This window comes from Vanessa tameamea, chromosome 6, assembly GCF_037043105.1.
Source record: "Vanessa tameamea isolate UH-Manoa-2023 chromosome 6, ilVanTame1 primary haplotype, whole genome shotgun sequence".
NCBI classification, from domain to species: Eukaryota; Metazoa; Arthropoda; class Insecta; order Lepidoptera; family Nymphalidae; genus Vanessa; species Vanessa tameamea.
This window is the reverse complement of record NC_087314.1, coordinates 14,054,429-14,069,612: the sequence shown is the minus strand read 5'-3', so window position 1 is coordinate 14,069,612 and position 15,184 is coordinate 14,054,429. Positions and strand designations below refer to the sequence as shown.

The window sequence follows — 15,184 nt, the reverse complement described above, 5'->3', positions numbered from 1 at the left end:
CACACAATACTGAGTACTGTTGTTTACATAAACATAACATAATCAGCCTGTAAATTTCCCACTGCTGGGCTAAGGCCTCCTCTCCCGTTGAGGAGAAGGTATGGAGCATATTCCACCACGCTGCTCCAATGCGGGTTGGTGGAATACACATGTGGCAGAATTTCGTTGAAATTAGACACATGCAGGTTTCCTCACGATGTTTTCCTTCACCGCCGAGCACGAGATGAATTATAAACACAAATTAAGCACATGAAAATTCAGTGGTGCCTGCCTGGGTTTGAACCCGAAATCATCGGTTAAGATGCACGCGTTCTAACCACTGGGCCATCTCGGCTCACTCGGGTACTGTTGTTTGGCGGTAAAATATCTGATGAGTAAGTGGTACCTACTCAGACGGGCGTACACAAAGCCCTACCACCAAGTAACACTAGTACATGTCCAAGTGTTACTTGGTGGTAGGGCTTTCGCCAAATTATTAGAATAAATTCTGTACGATCAAATATTTCATATTTTGTGATATATTATCCTTCTATATCTCATATGCCTCAGGGATCTCAACTTGGTCTTGTCTTTTTCATTGTTTGTATTAATGATGCATCTGCATCTAATAAAATTGAAGAATGTTCGATAATTTTGATATCTATCAAACGGCGTAAAAGGTCTTCGGACTGCCAACTACTATAAGATGACCTTGAGATCTTATATAGGTACATATTCAAAATCAAAATATACTTTATTGAAGTAGGATTTTACAAGCACTTTTGAATCGTCATTTAACAAACTATTTAAATAGTTTGTTAAATAGCTACCACCGGTTCGAGCCGAGATGGCCCAGTGGTTAGAACGCGTACATCTTAACCGATGATTTAGGGTTCAAACCCAGGGAGGCACCGCTAAATTTTATTTATATTTTGTAAATTTCCCACTGCTGGGCTAAGGCCTCCTCTCCCGTTGAGGAGAAGGTATGGAGCATATTCCACCACGCTGCTCCAATGCGGGTTGGTGGAATACACATGTGGCAGAATTTCGTTGAAATTAGACACATGCAGGTTTCCTCACGATGTTTTCCTTCACCGCCGAGCACGAGATGAATTATAAACACAAATTAAGCACATGAAAATTCAGTGGTGATTGCCTGGGTTTGAACCCGAAATCATCGGTTAAGATGCACGCGTTCTATCCACTGGGCCATCTCGACTCAAAAAAAAAATCAAAATATACTTTATTGAAGTAGGATTTTACAAGTACTTTTGAATCGGCTCAAAAAAAAAAAACAGATTTAAAACTGTGAAAATAACCAAAATATACTAGACGAGCGGTATCAATATCAGTTAGTTGTTTAACTTTTCTAACCGCGTATGCTGCGGAGCTGAGTCTTCCTGTCAGGGATGATAAATGAGGACTCCACTGAAGTTTGGAATTCTATGCTATTCCTAAAACAACCGTAGTATCGGCTACATCAAAACGGCCACCATTTAAAGATGTATTATAATTTTGCTTTCTAACATTGGGTAGGGTAAAAACTACACATTTTGTTTTTTGAATATTCAAAATTAAATTATTTACTGTAAACCAATCGTGTATCTATGATAATGCACCATTCACATCGTCATAGTCAGTTTTCTTCCTGTCTATCTTAAAAATCAGTGAAGTATCGTCAGCAAACAACACTATATCACAAATACCTTTAACATAAAAAGGAAGATCATTTATATATACTAGAAATAGAAAGGGACCCAAAATTTATCCTTGTGGAACACCCATTTTTACCGTAGATCCAGAAGACTTTATGCCATTAATGAAAACTTGCTGGACTCTGACTTAAATATGAAGCAATGAGATCAAAAGCTTTACCTTTAATACCGTAGTATTTGAGCTTATACAGAAGCGTCTCGTGTTCTACACAATCAAATGCTTTAGACAAATCACAGAATACTCCAATAGTATTCCGCGATTTTCCCAAGCATCGTAAATATTTTTAAGAATTCAATTCAATTCAATTTAATTCATTTATTTATTTGCAAGAATATGGTACACAATACAGGTGTTCATTAATATAAATTCTCATATTCTACCGATTTATCGGTGTGCACAATATTAAACATGCAATAAATAATAATTTATATAACATAAACAAAAGCAAGACTACCATAAATTCAATCACATTAACATAAAATAATAAAATAAAATTAAGGAATAAAGAATTTAGATTACGAAAATAAGGATTACATAATAATACAAAGTTTCAATATTTTCATCAATTTTTGTCACATAAATATTCATTAACGTTATAGTACAATTTATTTAAAAGCAAATCAAATACTTTTTTTTTAAACATAGTAAATGGTAAATCCTTTAAGTGGTCGGGAATATTGTTATATATGCGTATCGCCATACAGTATACATTTTTTTTATATAAAACTAACTTTTGTACAGGAGCATAGAGCTTATGTTTATGTCTAGAATTTGTACCCAATACATCACCATTTGTCTTAAATAAATATAGATGTTTTTGGACAAACACACTTACTTCGTATATATACAGACAAGGAAAAGGAAGAATTCTTAATGATTTAAAGAGCGGTTTGCAACTGTCTAAACATCCTACACCACATAGCGATCTTAAACATTTTTTTTTAACTTTAAAAACTCTATCTGAATCTACGGAATTTCCCCATATTATAACTTCATATCGAAGATTGGAAGATATATATCCGTGATATGCTAACATTGCGGCTTCTTTAGTGGCTACTTTTTTGAGACGTTTTAAAACGTATACAAATTTCTCAATTTTATCACATATTGCATTCACATGTTCTTTCCAATTACAGTATTTGTCTACATGGACCCCTAAAAATAATGTTGAATTAACGTTTTCAAGTTTCGTGTTGTTCCCTGATACATTTATATCTAAAAAATTACTATTCGGTGTTTGAAATTGTATCATTTTAGTTTTTGATAGATTGATTTGTAGATTATTATTATCAAGCCAGTTTATTACTTTTGTCAAAACGGTGTTGGCTTCCCGTTCAATATCCTGTCTATTGTTACATTTTATATTAATTGTTGTATCATCAGCAAATAAGATACATTCGTGATTTAACGCATCTGGCATGTCGTTTATATAAATAAGAAATAGTAATGGTCCTAGAACACTCCCTTGTGGAACTCCGTAGCGATTTACCAGATAATTAGAGAAAAAAAATTGCCTTTTAAACTTGCAAACTTTTGTTATCAGCACACATTGAAGTGCTATTCCCGCATCAGTTGTCGAGAGAATTCTTGTAAAACCGAATTGCTCACTATGAAAAATAGTATTTGTACCGAAATGGACGAGAAGTTGATTTAAGATATTTTTTTCGAATATTTTACTTAAAGATTGAAATAGGCCTGTAATTACTCAAATCGCTTCTGTTTCCACTCTTACAAGCACAACTCCCTATTCTTAAATCCCAAAAAATGTATCGTCATTTTCTTCACACGGAGACATTGTCTTTTTACACATAATCGTCGTTGTAGTGGTACTAGTACAAATCTCACATTAATCAAACAACAGCGAGAGTATTTCGTTTACATAGATTCGTGCTTAAGGCTGCTAAGGATTTTAAAAATGGTTTTTAGGGTTCCGTACCCAAAGGGTAAAAATGGGACCCTATTACTAAGACTTCGCTGTCTGTCAGTCACCAGACTGTATACTGTCAAGAACCGGGATAGCTAGACAGTTGAAAATTTCACAAATTATGTATTTCGGTTGCGGCTATACTAAGAACAAAATAAAATAAATATTTAAGAGGGGTCTCAAACAACAAACGCGATTTTTTTGCCCTTTTTAGCTCGATATCAATAATGGCAACAGGTAGGTACTTGAAATATTAACAAAATACTCAGTTGTATTTTTATTTGAGTTAATAATAAAATTAAAATAAAATAAATATTTAATGGGGACTCCCATACAAAAAAACGCCAATTTTTGCTCGATATCAATAAATGGTAACAGGTAGGCACTAGAAATATTCAAATTTGTGTACCTACTGTTGTTTACCTAGTCAATGGTACAAAACCCTTCGTGTACGAGTCCTACTTGGACTTGGCCGGTTTTTATTTTATATTAACTGTGTGTATCCAATATACCTATTATAATTAGTTCAGTAATTTATTGTCATTCATATGTCATTTAATTTTCTATATAATTGAAAATAAATCCCATTGGAAATAAATATGGAATAAATAATGTAACAGCATCACGGTGCTGAAATCGGGCTTGACTATAGTAGTTATGATTATACACACAAACGCAGTTACTGCGTGTATCACATCACAAAGAGCTTAAAATGACAGAAATCAAGAATCGGAAATTGGTGCGCTCTCATGTCGTCTTTAGAAGACACAAGGTACTTAAATAAAATACTGTAATTTGGCGGGGTCGTTTATTGGGGTTTCGTAGGAGTAATTATGTACAAGGCCAGCTGGCACGCCGCTGTCAAAGCGCGAGGGCGAGTGCAGGCGGGTGTCCGGCGATGTGCGCGTGGTGCAGCGCGTGGTGGGCCTGGTGCGCGTTGTGCGCGTGGTGCGCGTTGTGCGCGTTGTGCGCGTGGTGCGCGGGGCCCGACGGCGGGTCGGGCTCGTCGAGGTCGAGCGCGGCGTCAATCATTGTGGTGTCGTGCAGGAGGCGGAGGCGCGACGCGCTCAGCGCGCCCCCGCCCGCCACCGCGCCGCCCCCGCCGCCCGCGCCGCCCCCGCCCGCGCCCACGCTTATGCACACCTCTGCAATTTTAATAATAATAATAACTAACTAATTTATTAGTCATACACTACACTCCGTGCACCTTACCAAAAGTATCATTTATGATATCACTCCGTATAGTCTTAATTTTTAACATAATATGTTTGGAAACGTGATAATTTCCTGGTTTATTAAAATGTAGTAAGGTATAGCCACTATCCTCGTAATTATAGACCAATTTCTATACTGCCGCTGAAACTTTTATAATATAAGAATATTATCGAAATCCTGTCAACTTTTGGTATGGTATGTATGATGCATACGCAGGCCCAAGCAGGCCAAGCATACAAGCGGGTTACGACCCGGAAACGACAAATGTCGTCGATTCGATATCTTATTACCGAATCGAGCGGTCGATATTCGGTAATGGGTTCTTTCGAGCGCGAGATCAACTGATAAAACTGACATGATAAAAGAGGCACTCACCCTGCAGCGGCACCGGGTCGAGGTCGAGGCTGTGGTTCATGTAGGCGTGGCGCGCCGCCTCGCCGCCCTCGAACAGGTTGCTGTAGCTCCCGCCCAGCGCGCTCGCAGCCGCCTCGCAGCGCGCCGCGGGGGGCCCGGCGGGGGACGCGGGGGCCCCAGCGGCGGCGGCGGGGGCGCCGGGGGGCACGCACAGCACCTGCGCGAAGCGTGGCGGCAACTCATCCCGCGCGTCCGCCGACACTACGCCGCGTCTGTTCCAGTCGAGACACGTTAAAAAGCATGTTTAATTTACGTATAGTATCCGTCGCTGAGATTAAATACTAATCGTTTCCCACTTGATGGAGGTGACGCCGTATGCAGCAGAGAGTTGTATAGTCTTATAAGTCAGCGATCTGTGTTAGTTACTTAAGTAGCCTGAATTGTCATTCGCAAACAGTCGCATCAGTGAGGGTCCTCGAGAGTCACGAGACACGCACCGGTCGATGAGGCTGGGCGCCAGCGGGCCGCAGAGCACGTGCCAGCAGTTGGCGCACGCGTGCCCGCGCGAGTACGGGTTGGGGTTCGACACGCCGCGACGCGTCGAGAACGAGCCCTTGATCTGCAAACACCACGCGCTGTACACGACTGCATCGAAACGAAAAATATATCAGCGCAATGGATGCAGGGCCGAGGCTCACGTCTTCGTTGGTGGTCTGGTCGGTGGAGGCGAGGTAGGTGTGGAAGCCGGCGAGGCCGAGCACCGACCACACGGACAGGAAGCACACGGCCGCCACCACGGCCGACGCGGGGCTCGCCCGCAGCGCGCCCGCCAGCCCCGCGCCGCGCGCCAGCAGCGCCAGGTGCGCCACCGCGCACGCGAACACGAACACCGCCAGGAACGACAGCGACACCACGAACGCGTAGAAGTAGCGGTAGTTGCGCTTGCCCACGCAGTTGCCCACCCACGGGCAGTGGTGGTCGAAGCGGTCGACGCAGTTGTCGCAGAGCGAGCAGTGGGAGGCGCGCGGCGGCCGGAACATCTTGCACGTGAAGCAGTACTTGAGCTTGACGGGGCGGCCGCGCACCAGCACCTCGCGCGCGCGCGGCGGCGGCCGGCCCGCGGCGCCCGCGTCCGCCGCCTCCAGCGCGCCCAGCGCCGCCGCCTCGGCCGGCGCCGCGCGCGGGATGATGCCGGGGTCCGACAGCGCCGTGCGCAGCAGCGCCGCCAGCGTGCTCGCGCACAGCGCCGCGCCCGCCGCAGGCACCGCGGCCGACACGCGCGCCGCCAGGAACGGGCAGTCGAAGGCGAAGTGCAGCGCGCACGTGCCGCAGATGAGCGCCAGCGTGAGCGCGAACACGCCGGGGTGCGGCGCCGTCATGAGCCGGCCGTCGCACCAGAAGCGGTTGCGCCCCGCGAACACCTCCCACTTGCGCGTCACGCGCCGCGACGCCATCGCCGCATCACCGCGCCCCGCTGCCCTCGCGCCGTGCTGCCGGCCTGCGCCAGACGGGTGTGCGGTTCACGGATACGGGCTGAAAGTTTGAGAATCGAGATTGAATTAAAAATATTCAAATGCACCCGACATTTACAAACTACAGAAATAGAATATTTACTTGCCGTTTATGCCGTGTATAAATTATACAAATTTAAGAATTGAACTGTACCCGTTAGGTCTAAGGAGTCACATTATAATTATTGGGTATTTTCTGTAATGATTTTTGTATAGACTAGAGCAAGTGCAGTGAATATAACGCTTGTTTAGTTGAGTTCCTTCCAGTCAAATGTTCAGAGGTCAAAGAGCCAGTGAACTATTTCCTAGTGCATCTTGTACTTTATTATAAATGGAATTTCAGTTATAAATTTAAAATATGTGCTGTATTTTAAGACAGCTTTAACAAGTCAAATGACATTGTAAAGAAATAAGTTAACATTACTGGACTTGAACCCAGACCGTCCGGACAATAGTCAGAGTGAGATTCTCCTGTGTGTGTATGTGTGTGTGGGTTTGCACATAATTTTACTTCAAAAACTCATTTGGAATAACGGATCTTTCCTCTTAGTTTAACAGAACAGATAGTTTTTTAAACATTAGTATAGATTCAAAACTCCTGTAGAATTCTTTTTTGAATATAACTATTGATGTTTATCAGTTAAAACTGGCTAAGAGCTAACCTACAAAAAAGCATTTTCAGTGCTGTTTGGGCTAAATGTTCATAAGTAAAGAAATGATACAGTCACAAAATTCATCAATTTAATTCAATACAATAACTGTTTTTCTCCACCGCTATGTGGGTTTTACAGCCAACGTAAAGTGACATCTATAACACTAGAGACCTGCACTTGTAGCTGCAGGTCTCTAGTGCTCAGGGTAGTAATAGATACTTGTGAGGAAAATCAATGTCCACCAAGAGTGACCACACCACATTTACACCATTCTTATGAGAAAGAGCAATTTATGATAATCTATGATACCTTTCTGAATAACTTTGGTTACTTCTTATCACATTCATGTATATTCAATTATTTGAGATAATTAAGCTGTTCTCTTAAATATCCTTAATTAACATATATTTTAAGAACCCAGAAGCCATCAGATCACAATACACATCATTGACAGCCATCCTTTATTTGTTTCTACATCCTTACTGATTATTGCTTCAATACTACTGCAAAATGTCTCATGCTCACCATCATTAAGAATAAGGTTACATGTTAGTTAAAACTATAATGGATGATATCAATTGATTTAGTTAATAAGTGTCAATTTTAACCTATATTGTCTTGATATTTTAAAAATATTTCAATTGTGCCACATCATTATCAATTGTACTGAGATTATATTTAGTGTGTAATAAATTTAAAAAAAAACTATGCAGCAACAGTACTAGAATAGACATTCAACCAAATGTTTAGTAATTATATAATATTAACTTTATTCATTTTACATCAGATAAATAAATTATGAGTTTTATATACACACATTTAAAAAAATATTGAAGTACAATATTATCTTTTTTCTATCATTGGCAGTGTTATCTTATAGTTAAGATAACAGTCAGCAATTTGATCTGATGTTAGTCATATATCAGTAAGGTTAATGCTATTCTATTGCTAAAATTATTTCAGATGCAAGAACTTAAGATGTCACACAACAACATAATTGGGCCAATATCAATCAGGATGATGAGGCGCGGGCGCAGTTGTGTCCCTCCTCATACACAAATGACTCACAATTATACATGCTAGATATATACATACCCAAAAGTAACTCAAATTCAGCTGATAAAAAGTTTCGTATTAAGTTCCATGTAGAAAACTTCTACAATAAAAATATTTGCACAAACTTTCGTTTATTTCTCCTATAGAAATATACAACAAACAATTTATTTTGTTTTTAGAAACACGTTATTATTTTAAGCTATTAATCTTATTTAGAATCCTAAGTCAACTAAAAATATTGTTACAAAATATTATAAAGTTACAAAAAAACTTTCTCTGCTATATTTGACAATAGACTCAATCTCAATTGACATCATTTCGAACCACAGGCAATTTTATATTTTATCAACCGTTCAATGACAATTATCTTGGATAATTCTTAAAAGCGCGTTGTAGATGACTAAAAGTCGTTGATAATTGATATTTATCTATTTTACAGAAAAAAAAAATAGAAGCTGAAGATGTTGAGATAAAATAGGATATAAAGTCATAATAACTTTCACACGATTTGATCTTACAACCAAGCGATAATAAATATTATTGAAAGATAAATTTCAATACGATAATAAATACTCAACAGTTTTTTATGAGTTGACAATTATTTATATTAATTTAAAATAGATCTTATATCTTTGTAGCAGCTTAAAATTAGAAACTAGTATTTACATTTAGCTTTTACAGATAATCTCGCTTTAATTTTTAACGCCACTACTTTTTAACTTCAAATTGATGAGCTTTGTTATTTTTTCATTTTAATTACTATTACATAACAATATGTATGTAATGTAATATAAGCCTTGTTCGAAATAATATTATAAACGCAAAAATAACTCGTGTGCGTTTGTTTGTCTGTCTGCTGCTCTTTAAAGGCAAAGCCATGGAACCGATTTTGATGAAATTTAGTATGAAGCATGCTTAAATTCTAAGGAAGGACATTGGCTAATACCTGACGATCATCCCCCGAAACGTGAGTGAAATTGAAGGCGGCAACTAATATAATATAATTTTTTTTTTGTAACCTAAACTTTTTTATAGTAGGTACATCTTGAATCCAAAAAATATTACTCTACTGTAGTCTATGGACTGTTATGACAAACCGACCTTGTAACGTCAGACCGCAGACGTCTCACGTCAGTAGTATGTGTCAAACTTTAGTCAGTACAATATTAAAAAGTGAAATATGTTATGTGAGACTAGAGTTAGAAATTGAAGCATTGTAAAACCTCTCCGTTCCGTAATGATCGAAACTATTTACGCTTTTTGTATTTGAATTATGTGTCTTGAGTTCTGTGTTCCTTATGCTAGCAGATTGTAGATGTTTATCTTTTAAACTTTACTTAATCTTATATTGGAAACTTTTTTTGTTACATATTCAGCCAGAAAATTGATCGATCCTTGTTGAATTTTTATACAATAAATGGATTTCGAAAATAAGTCGATTTCGAAAGGAAAGCAACTATGGGGTTGCTAAGAGGAAATGTGAAAGGAATACGACGACATAAATAAGCAAGGTCGTTTTTAAGATGGGTTCTAGACGCGAAGCACTGACAATTGGCGCACTATGCGTGACGTGGTACGCGTTAAGCTCTGCAAGCAACGTTGTGGGAAAGCTGGTTTTAACAGAGCTGCCGTTTCCTATGTCGGTTACGATGGTGCAACTTCTGTCCACAGTGCTTTACAGTGCACCGGCTTTCGCTTTGTGTAATGTCCGCCGAGCACCCTCGTTTCCAAAGCAATATTATTTGCGTGTACTTGTACCATTAGCATTCGCTAAATTTTTTACAACTATGTTCTCACAAATCTCCATATGGAAGGTGCCAATATCGTATGCACATACAGGTAGGCATCAATATATTGTTTGTTTTAAAATACAGTACTCCTACAAAGCCGAACATTCACCCACTAAATCCTTTTTTTTTGCATCTTATCTAATTTACATTCCTTAGAATAAATAAACCTTCGGTTTCGGCTGAGGGTTGTCTAAGGGTAATCATTTGGCCTACACACAACATATTTTATAATATACCATATCAAACGGAATCAAAAATGTTACTCTAATTTTTTTGTGGATACTAAATACATATGGTAAAGAAACGAATTTATAACCAACAGTCAAGGCCACCACACCTCTGTGGACGGCCGGTCTGGCGTGGGTGCTGTTCGGCGAGCGGCAGTCGGCCGGCGTGCAAGGCGCGCTAGTCCTGATCGCAGCCGGCGTGGCGGTCGCGTCCGCCACGGAGCTGCACTTCGACGCGCTCGGCCTCGGCGCCGCCCTCGCCGCCGCCGCGCTGCTCAGCCTGCAGCACCTGTACTCCAAGCGCGTCATGCGCGACACGGGAGTTCACCACCTGCGTCTGCTACAGACGCTGAGCGCCATGGCATTGGTGTTGCTGGTGCCGGCGTGGCTGGGTCTGGAGGCGCTGGCGCTGGCCGACGCGGTGCCCACGCGCGGCTGGGCGCATGCGGGTTCGCTGCTGGCGCTGGACGGCGCGCTGGCGTGGCTGCAGGCCGTGGCCGCATTCAGCGTGCTGTGGCGCGTGACGCCGCTGGCGTACGCGGTGGCGTCGGCCGCCAAACGCGCGGCGGTGGTGGCGGCGTCGCTGCTGCTGCTGCGCAACCCCGCCCCGCCGCTCAACCTGGCGGGCATGGCGCTGGCGCTGCTGGGCGTGCTGGCCTACAACCGCGCCAAGCTGCGCTCGCCGCGCCCGCTGCTGCCCGTGTGACCGCCGCTGCTGCCGGGCTGGCTCGGTGATCTCTCCTGTGGACCCTCGATAGCTCAAATTTATAGGATTAGTATTTCGTGGACGAAGTGTAGTGTAACAGATGACTAATACTTAAGTGTATGAGATCTATTATTTTTATTTTTAAGTTTATTTAAAAATGTCGACAGGCTAGTCTCTTATAGCATTTATTTTAGTACAGCTAATCTGAACCAACTTATTGATAAACTTTGGTACTGTAGTATTATTTTGTTTAGACAAATATTGTTTAGAATGAGTGACCAATGATCGGGAACAGGATTTGCTACAAAAAATATTGATAAACATTAACATTTTGAGTAATTTAGTTGACATTTAATCAGTGTTGTTGTAATAAGAAATATAAAGGGACTATCTTAAAAATGTAACTACATATGAGAAAAATGTTTTCAATGTAGCTCACTAAAGAATATGAATCCTGTGTAGTAAGTGTTATAAAAGGTTTTAAATAAATTTATATATTTCTTATTATTTATTAAAGAAGCAAATTTAGTTAATGATCTAATATAGTTATATTCGGTTTCGAGATATAATTGCATCAGCTAAAGCCAGTATCTTATTCTGGGCCCATAGTACGATATTATAAACAGTTTTGCTTGTGTTGAACATCGGGAAGTCTTATGGCTCCCCAGCTTAGCCGTCTCTCCGAAACAACAATAAAATCTACGCGACAAACATCCCGGCAACCAAGAATATAAATTATTACGAAGCGTAGATGATCTAACTGTACCTAACTGTGAGAATGTATAAATACAACCATTGTGATTGTGGCGAACCGACTAATTCATGATGAATTGTTAAATATGAAGAAAAATTACAGACTTTGCATACTGATTTAATTAAAATTATTTAACAGTATCTTATTGTGGAATGGATACTGGAAGTACTTATTATATTTTAGGTGACTTCGAACAGAACGAGTTTATGAATATGGCTTTACTTTTTTATGTGTGCGTTTCTGCATATTTTATTAAGAAATCTTTATTTATAATACAACACCATTGCACTCAACTCCTTATTTCCACTTTAATTTTACTTCCAAAATTTCGGTAACAGTTTCGTCGTTGTTCGGAACGCCATTTTTTTTCGCAAATCCATAGATTAATCAAGCTCTCGACCAATGATATCGCGTCAATTTGCTGTCAAATGTTTTTTATTAGGCTTTTTTCTTGTAATGGTTAGAATAGAGTACCTAGTACCTATAGGTTCGTCGATTGTGTACCAATTTTAATAATCCTTATTTTATTGTCATCATTGTCGACGATTGCCTCCGTACTTATAAGAAATCTGAATATCAGTCCAAAAAGCAGACATTAGCCAATTGCTTAACCTTTACAATCGCTGCTCATTGAAAGCGCAGAGACCACCGCCAACATGTCAGGGACAGTTTCTGAGATTTATATATATAGATGTCATTAAAAAACTTGCGATATATAGCTTATGAGCATGAAGCGAATATAATAGTCAACAGGAGTTATTTATTTCTATTACTTCTAATAGTTTTAAAAACATTGGAACGAAGCATGTTTAAGAAAAAAGGTTTTAATACAGCGCAAATGTAAATAGAAAAGGCTTCACTTTGAAAGTGCAGTAAGCAGTGTATAGGTATAGTCCTAAATGTTTCATAAAGTAAAACTATCTCTGTAAATAAACACAGCAATATGAGCCAAGTTCCTTCCGGTAATGTTTGCCAGCTCCGTAGTATTTTTAGAAAATCACGCCAATTTTGACTACAAATTCAATTCAACTGCATGACGGTGCATTTGTGTGACTTCAATTAAATTATATGTGATAAAGTTGAAGTAGGTACATGTTATTAATTTTTTCCACATTAGAACAAACAAATATATGAAAATGAAAACTACTAGTTCATGGTCATAAAGTAATTGAAATGTAATTTTCCGCTCATAATTCGTTGTAAATACATAAAAATATAATTGTTTTGGTGCACTTTTTTGGTTAAATTGTTATATTCGGTGTACATACATACATCAAAGAAAATTGAGGTTTGAACATAGACAATTTTAGTAATTTTACTTGTTATATTTCTAACAAAAGGTAGTTGATTCTATTTCTATTGTAAGATGGTCTCTTTTTTAACGCCCAGTTAAAAGTTATAAATATTGAAATTGTCCTATATGTAGGGCCTATTATATTTTTAATTAAAATATTTTCTGTTATCCACTTTTTTTATTTGCCTTAATGTACATACCATAACTATATTAATTGTTTCTCAACACGATTTATTTTTACGATTGAAATTGTGTTACTACTTGCTCGTACAGATGAATGAAAAACATTTTAATAAGCATGAACAAATGGATTAGACCGACCGGCGAGTCCCACATAAGCCCCCATTGCATTTGGGGGAATAGCGGAAGCTTAAATCTCACATAAATACAATCGACTTTTAGTTGATAAAGATCTCGTTTTGCGAGCTCCAACCTAACATTCCATATTCCAATATCATCTGGCACTTTTATAAACAAACATTCTGGAGTCTGAATGTCAGCGTATTCAGAAAGGAATATAACTCTGCCTCTAGGTCCTTCAAAAACGTGATTGCTAAGGCGAAGACGGAGTACATTGGCAGAATTGGCGAGAGACTGGTGCGCCTCCCTTCAGAAACACGTGCGTTCTGGTCTCTCGCCAAGGCTGTCTTAGGGAATTTCTGTCAGCCTTCCTTACCATCTCTGCACAAGGACGGTGAGTCATTGGCCCATACAGCGAAGGAGAAAGCTGATCTTTTAGGCTCTCTCTTTGCGGCGATCTTGACTCTGGATGACCGAGGAAGGTCACCACCAACAATCCCGCGGTGTGATACCACGATGCCGGAGGTTAAATTCCAGCAAAGTGCAGTTCTTAAAGCACTTCTTTCCTTGGATATTCATAAGTCGAGTGGACCCGATGGCATTCCTCCAATCGTGCTACGGACTTGTGCTCCCGAGTTGGCGCCGGTCTTAACGCGTCTTTTCCGGCAATCCTATGCATTCGGCGTCGTCCCGAACTCCTGGAAGACTGCTTTGGTGCATCCGATCCCTAAAAAGGGCAACCGCTCAGGCCCGTCCAATTATAGGCCTATAGCCATGACCTCCTTGTTCTCCAAGGTAATGGAGTCCATTATAAACTGCCAGCTCCTGCGGTACCTAGAGGAGTACCAGCTGATTAGCGACCGCCAGTACGGTTTCCCTCGGGGTCGCTCAGCCGGTGATCTTCTAGTTTACCTTACTCATAGATGGGCGGAAGCAGTTGAGAGCAAGGGGGAGGCATTAGCAGCCAGTCTGGACATAGCCAAGGCCTTCGATCGCGTGTGGCACAAAGCGCTTCTTTCGAAGCTTCCTTCCTATGGGCTTCCCGGAAAATTACGCAATTGGATTACCAGTTTTTTGGCAGATTGGAGCATCAAGGTCGTTGTCGACGGTGCATGCTCCGACTTAAAATTCGTCAATGCTGGTGTTCCACAAGGCTGCGTTCTATCACTCACTCTATTTCTTCTGCATATCAATGACTTGTTGCAAATCAGTAACATTCACTGCTATGCAGACGACAGCACCGTAGACACCTCATACACCTGCCGTGTTAATATTTCTCGGGAAACGTCGAAGAAAACCGGAACAAACTTGTGTCTGAAATCGAGTCTTCGTTAAACAAAGTCTCGAACTGGGGTCGGCTAAACCTAGTCCATTTTAACCCCAAAAAGACGCAAGTTCCACATTCCACGCAATCTCCACGATTCGAGAACATTCCGTTAGCCGCCACAGCTAGTATCGGAATACTTGGCGTCGATGTTTCGTGCCTCGTTCAGTTCCGCGGTCAATTGGAAGGCAAAGCCAAATTGGCATCAAAAAAGCCCGGTGTGCTCAGCAAGGCAAGATAGTATTTCACGTCGGCCCATCGTCTAAGACTATACAAGGCGCAAATTCGGCCTCACATGGAATACTGCTCTCACCTCTGCGCGGGTGCTCCCCAGTACCAGCTCCTTCCATTTGACCGTATCCAACGTAGAGCGGCTCGAAT

The 15,184-nt window shown here is 40.6% G+C and overlaps 2 protein-coding genes across 2 annotated transcripts; one reads left to right on the top strand and one right to left on the bottom strand.

Moving 5' to 3' along the window:
• Positions 1–4,433: 4,433 nt before the first annotated feature.
• On the bottom strand, positions 4,434–8,791 carry App (approximated). Its single transcript, XM_064215212.1, has 5 exons — positions 8,448–8,791; positions 5,887–6,721; positions 5,686–5,807; positions 5,210–5,460; positions 4,434–4,764 (listed from the first exon to the last, which is right to left on the bottom strand). Exons 2-5 carry the CDS (start codon positions 6,640–6,642, stop codon positions 4,481–4,483), a joined length of 1,413 nt encoding a protein of 470 aa, XP_064071282.1. The 5' UTR covers positions 6,643–6,721; positions 8,448–8,791; the 3' UTR covers positions 4,434–4,480.
• A 779-nt stretch (positions 8,792–9,570) lies between these two features.
• LOC113403211 (solute carrier family 35 member E1 homolog) lies at positions 9,571–13,286 on the top strand. Its single transcript, XM_026643682.2, has 2 exons — positions 9,571–10,247; positions 10,521–13,286. Exons 1-2 carry the CDS (start codon positions 9,932–9,934, stop codon positions 11,129–11,131), a joined length of 927 nt encoding a protein of 308 aa, XP_026499467.1. The 5' UTR covers positions 9,571–9,931; the 3' UTR covers positions 11,132–13,286.
• The last annotated feature ends 1,898 nt before the right edge of the window (positions 13,287–15,184 follow it).

Coding starts and splice junctions, on each gene's coding strand:
- LOC113403211 (XM_026643682.2), top strand. CDS start 9,932: ATGGGTTCTAGACGCGAAGCACTGACAATTGGCGCACTATGCGTGACG. Junction 10,248..10,520: donor AATATCGTATGCACATACAG/GTAGGCATCAAT, acceptor TATAACCAACAG/TCAAGGCCACCACACCTCTG.
- App (XM_064215212.1), bottom strand. CDS start 6,642: ATGGCGTCGCGGCGCGTGACGCGCAAGTGGGAGGTGTTCGCGGGGCGC. Junction 5,808..5,886: donor ACCAGACCACCAACGAAGAC/GTGAGCCTCGGC, acceptor TGGTGTTTGCAG/ATCAAGGGCTCGTTCTCGAC. Junction 4,765..5,209: donor CGACCCGGTGCCGCTGCAGG/GTGAGTGCCTCT, acceptor TTAAAATTGCAG/AGGTGTGCATAAGCGTGGGC.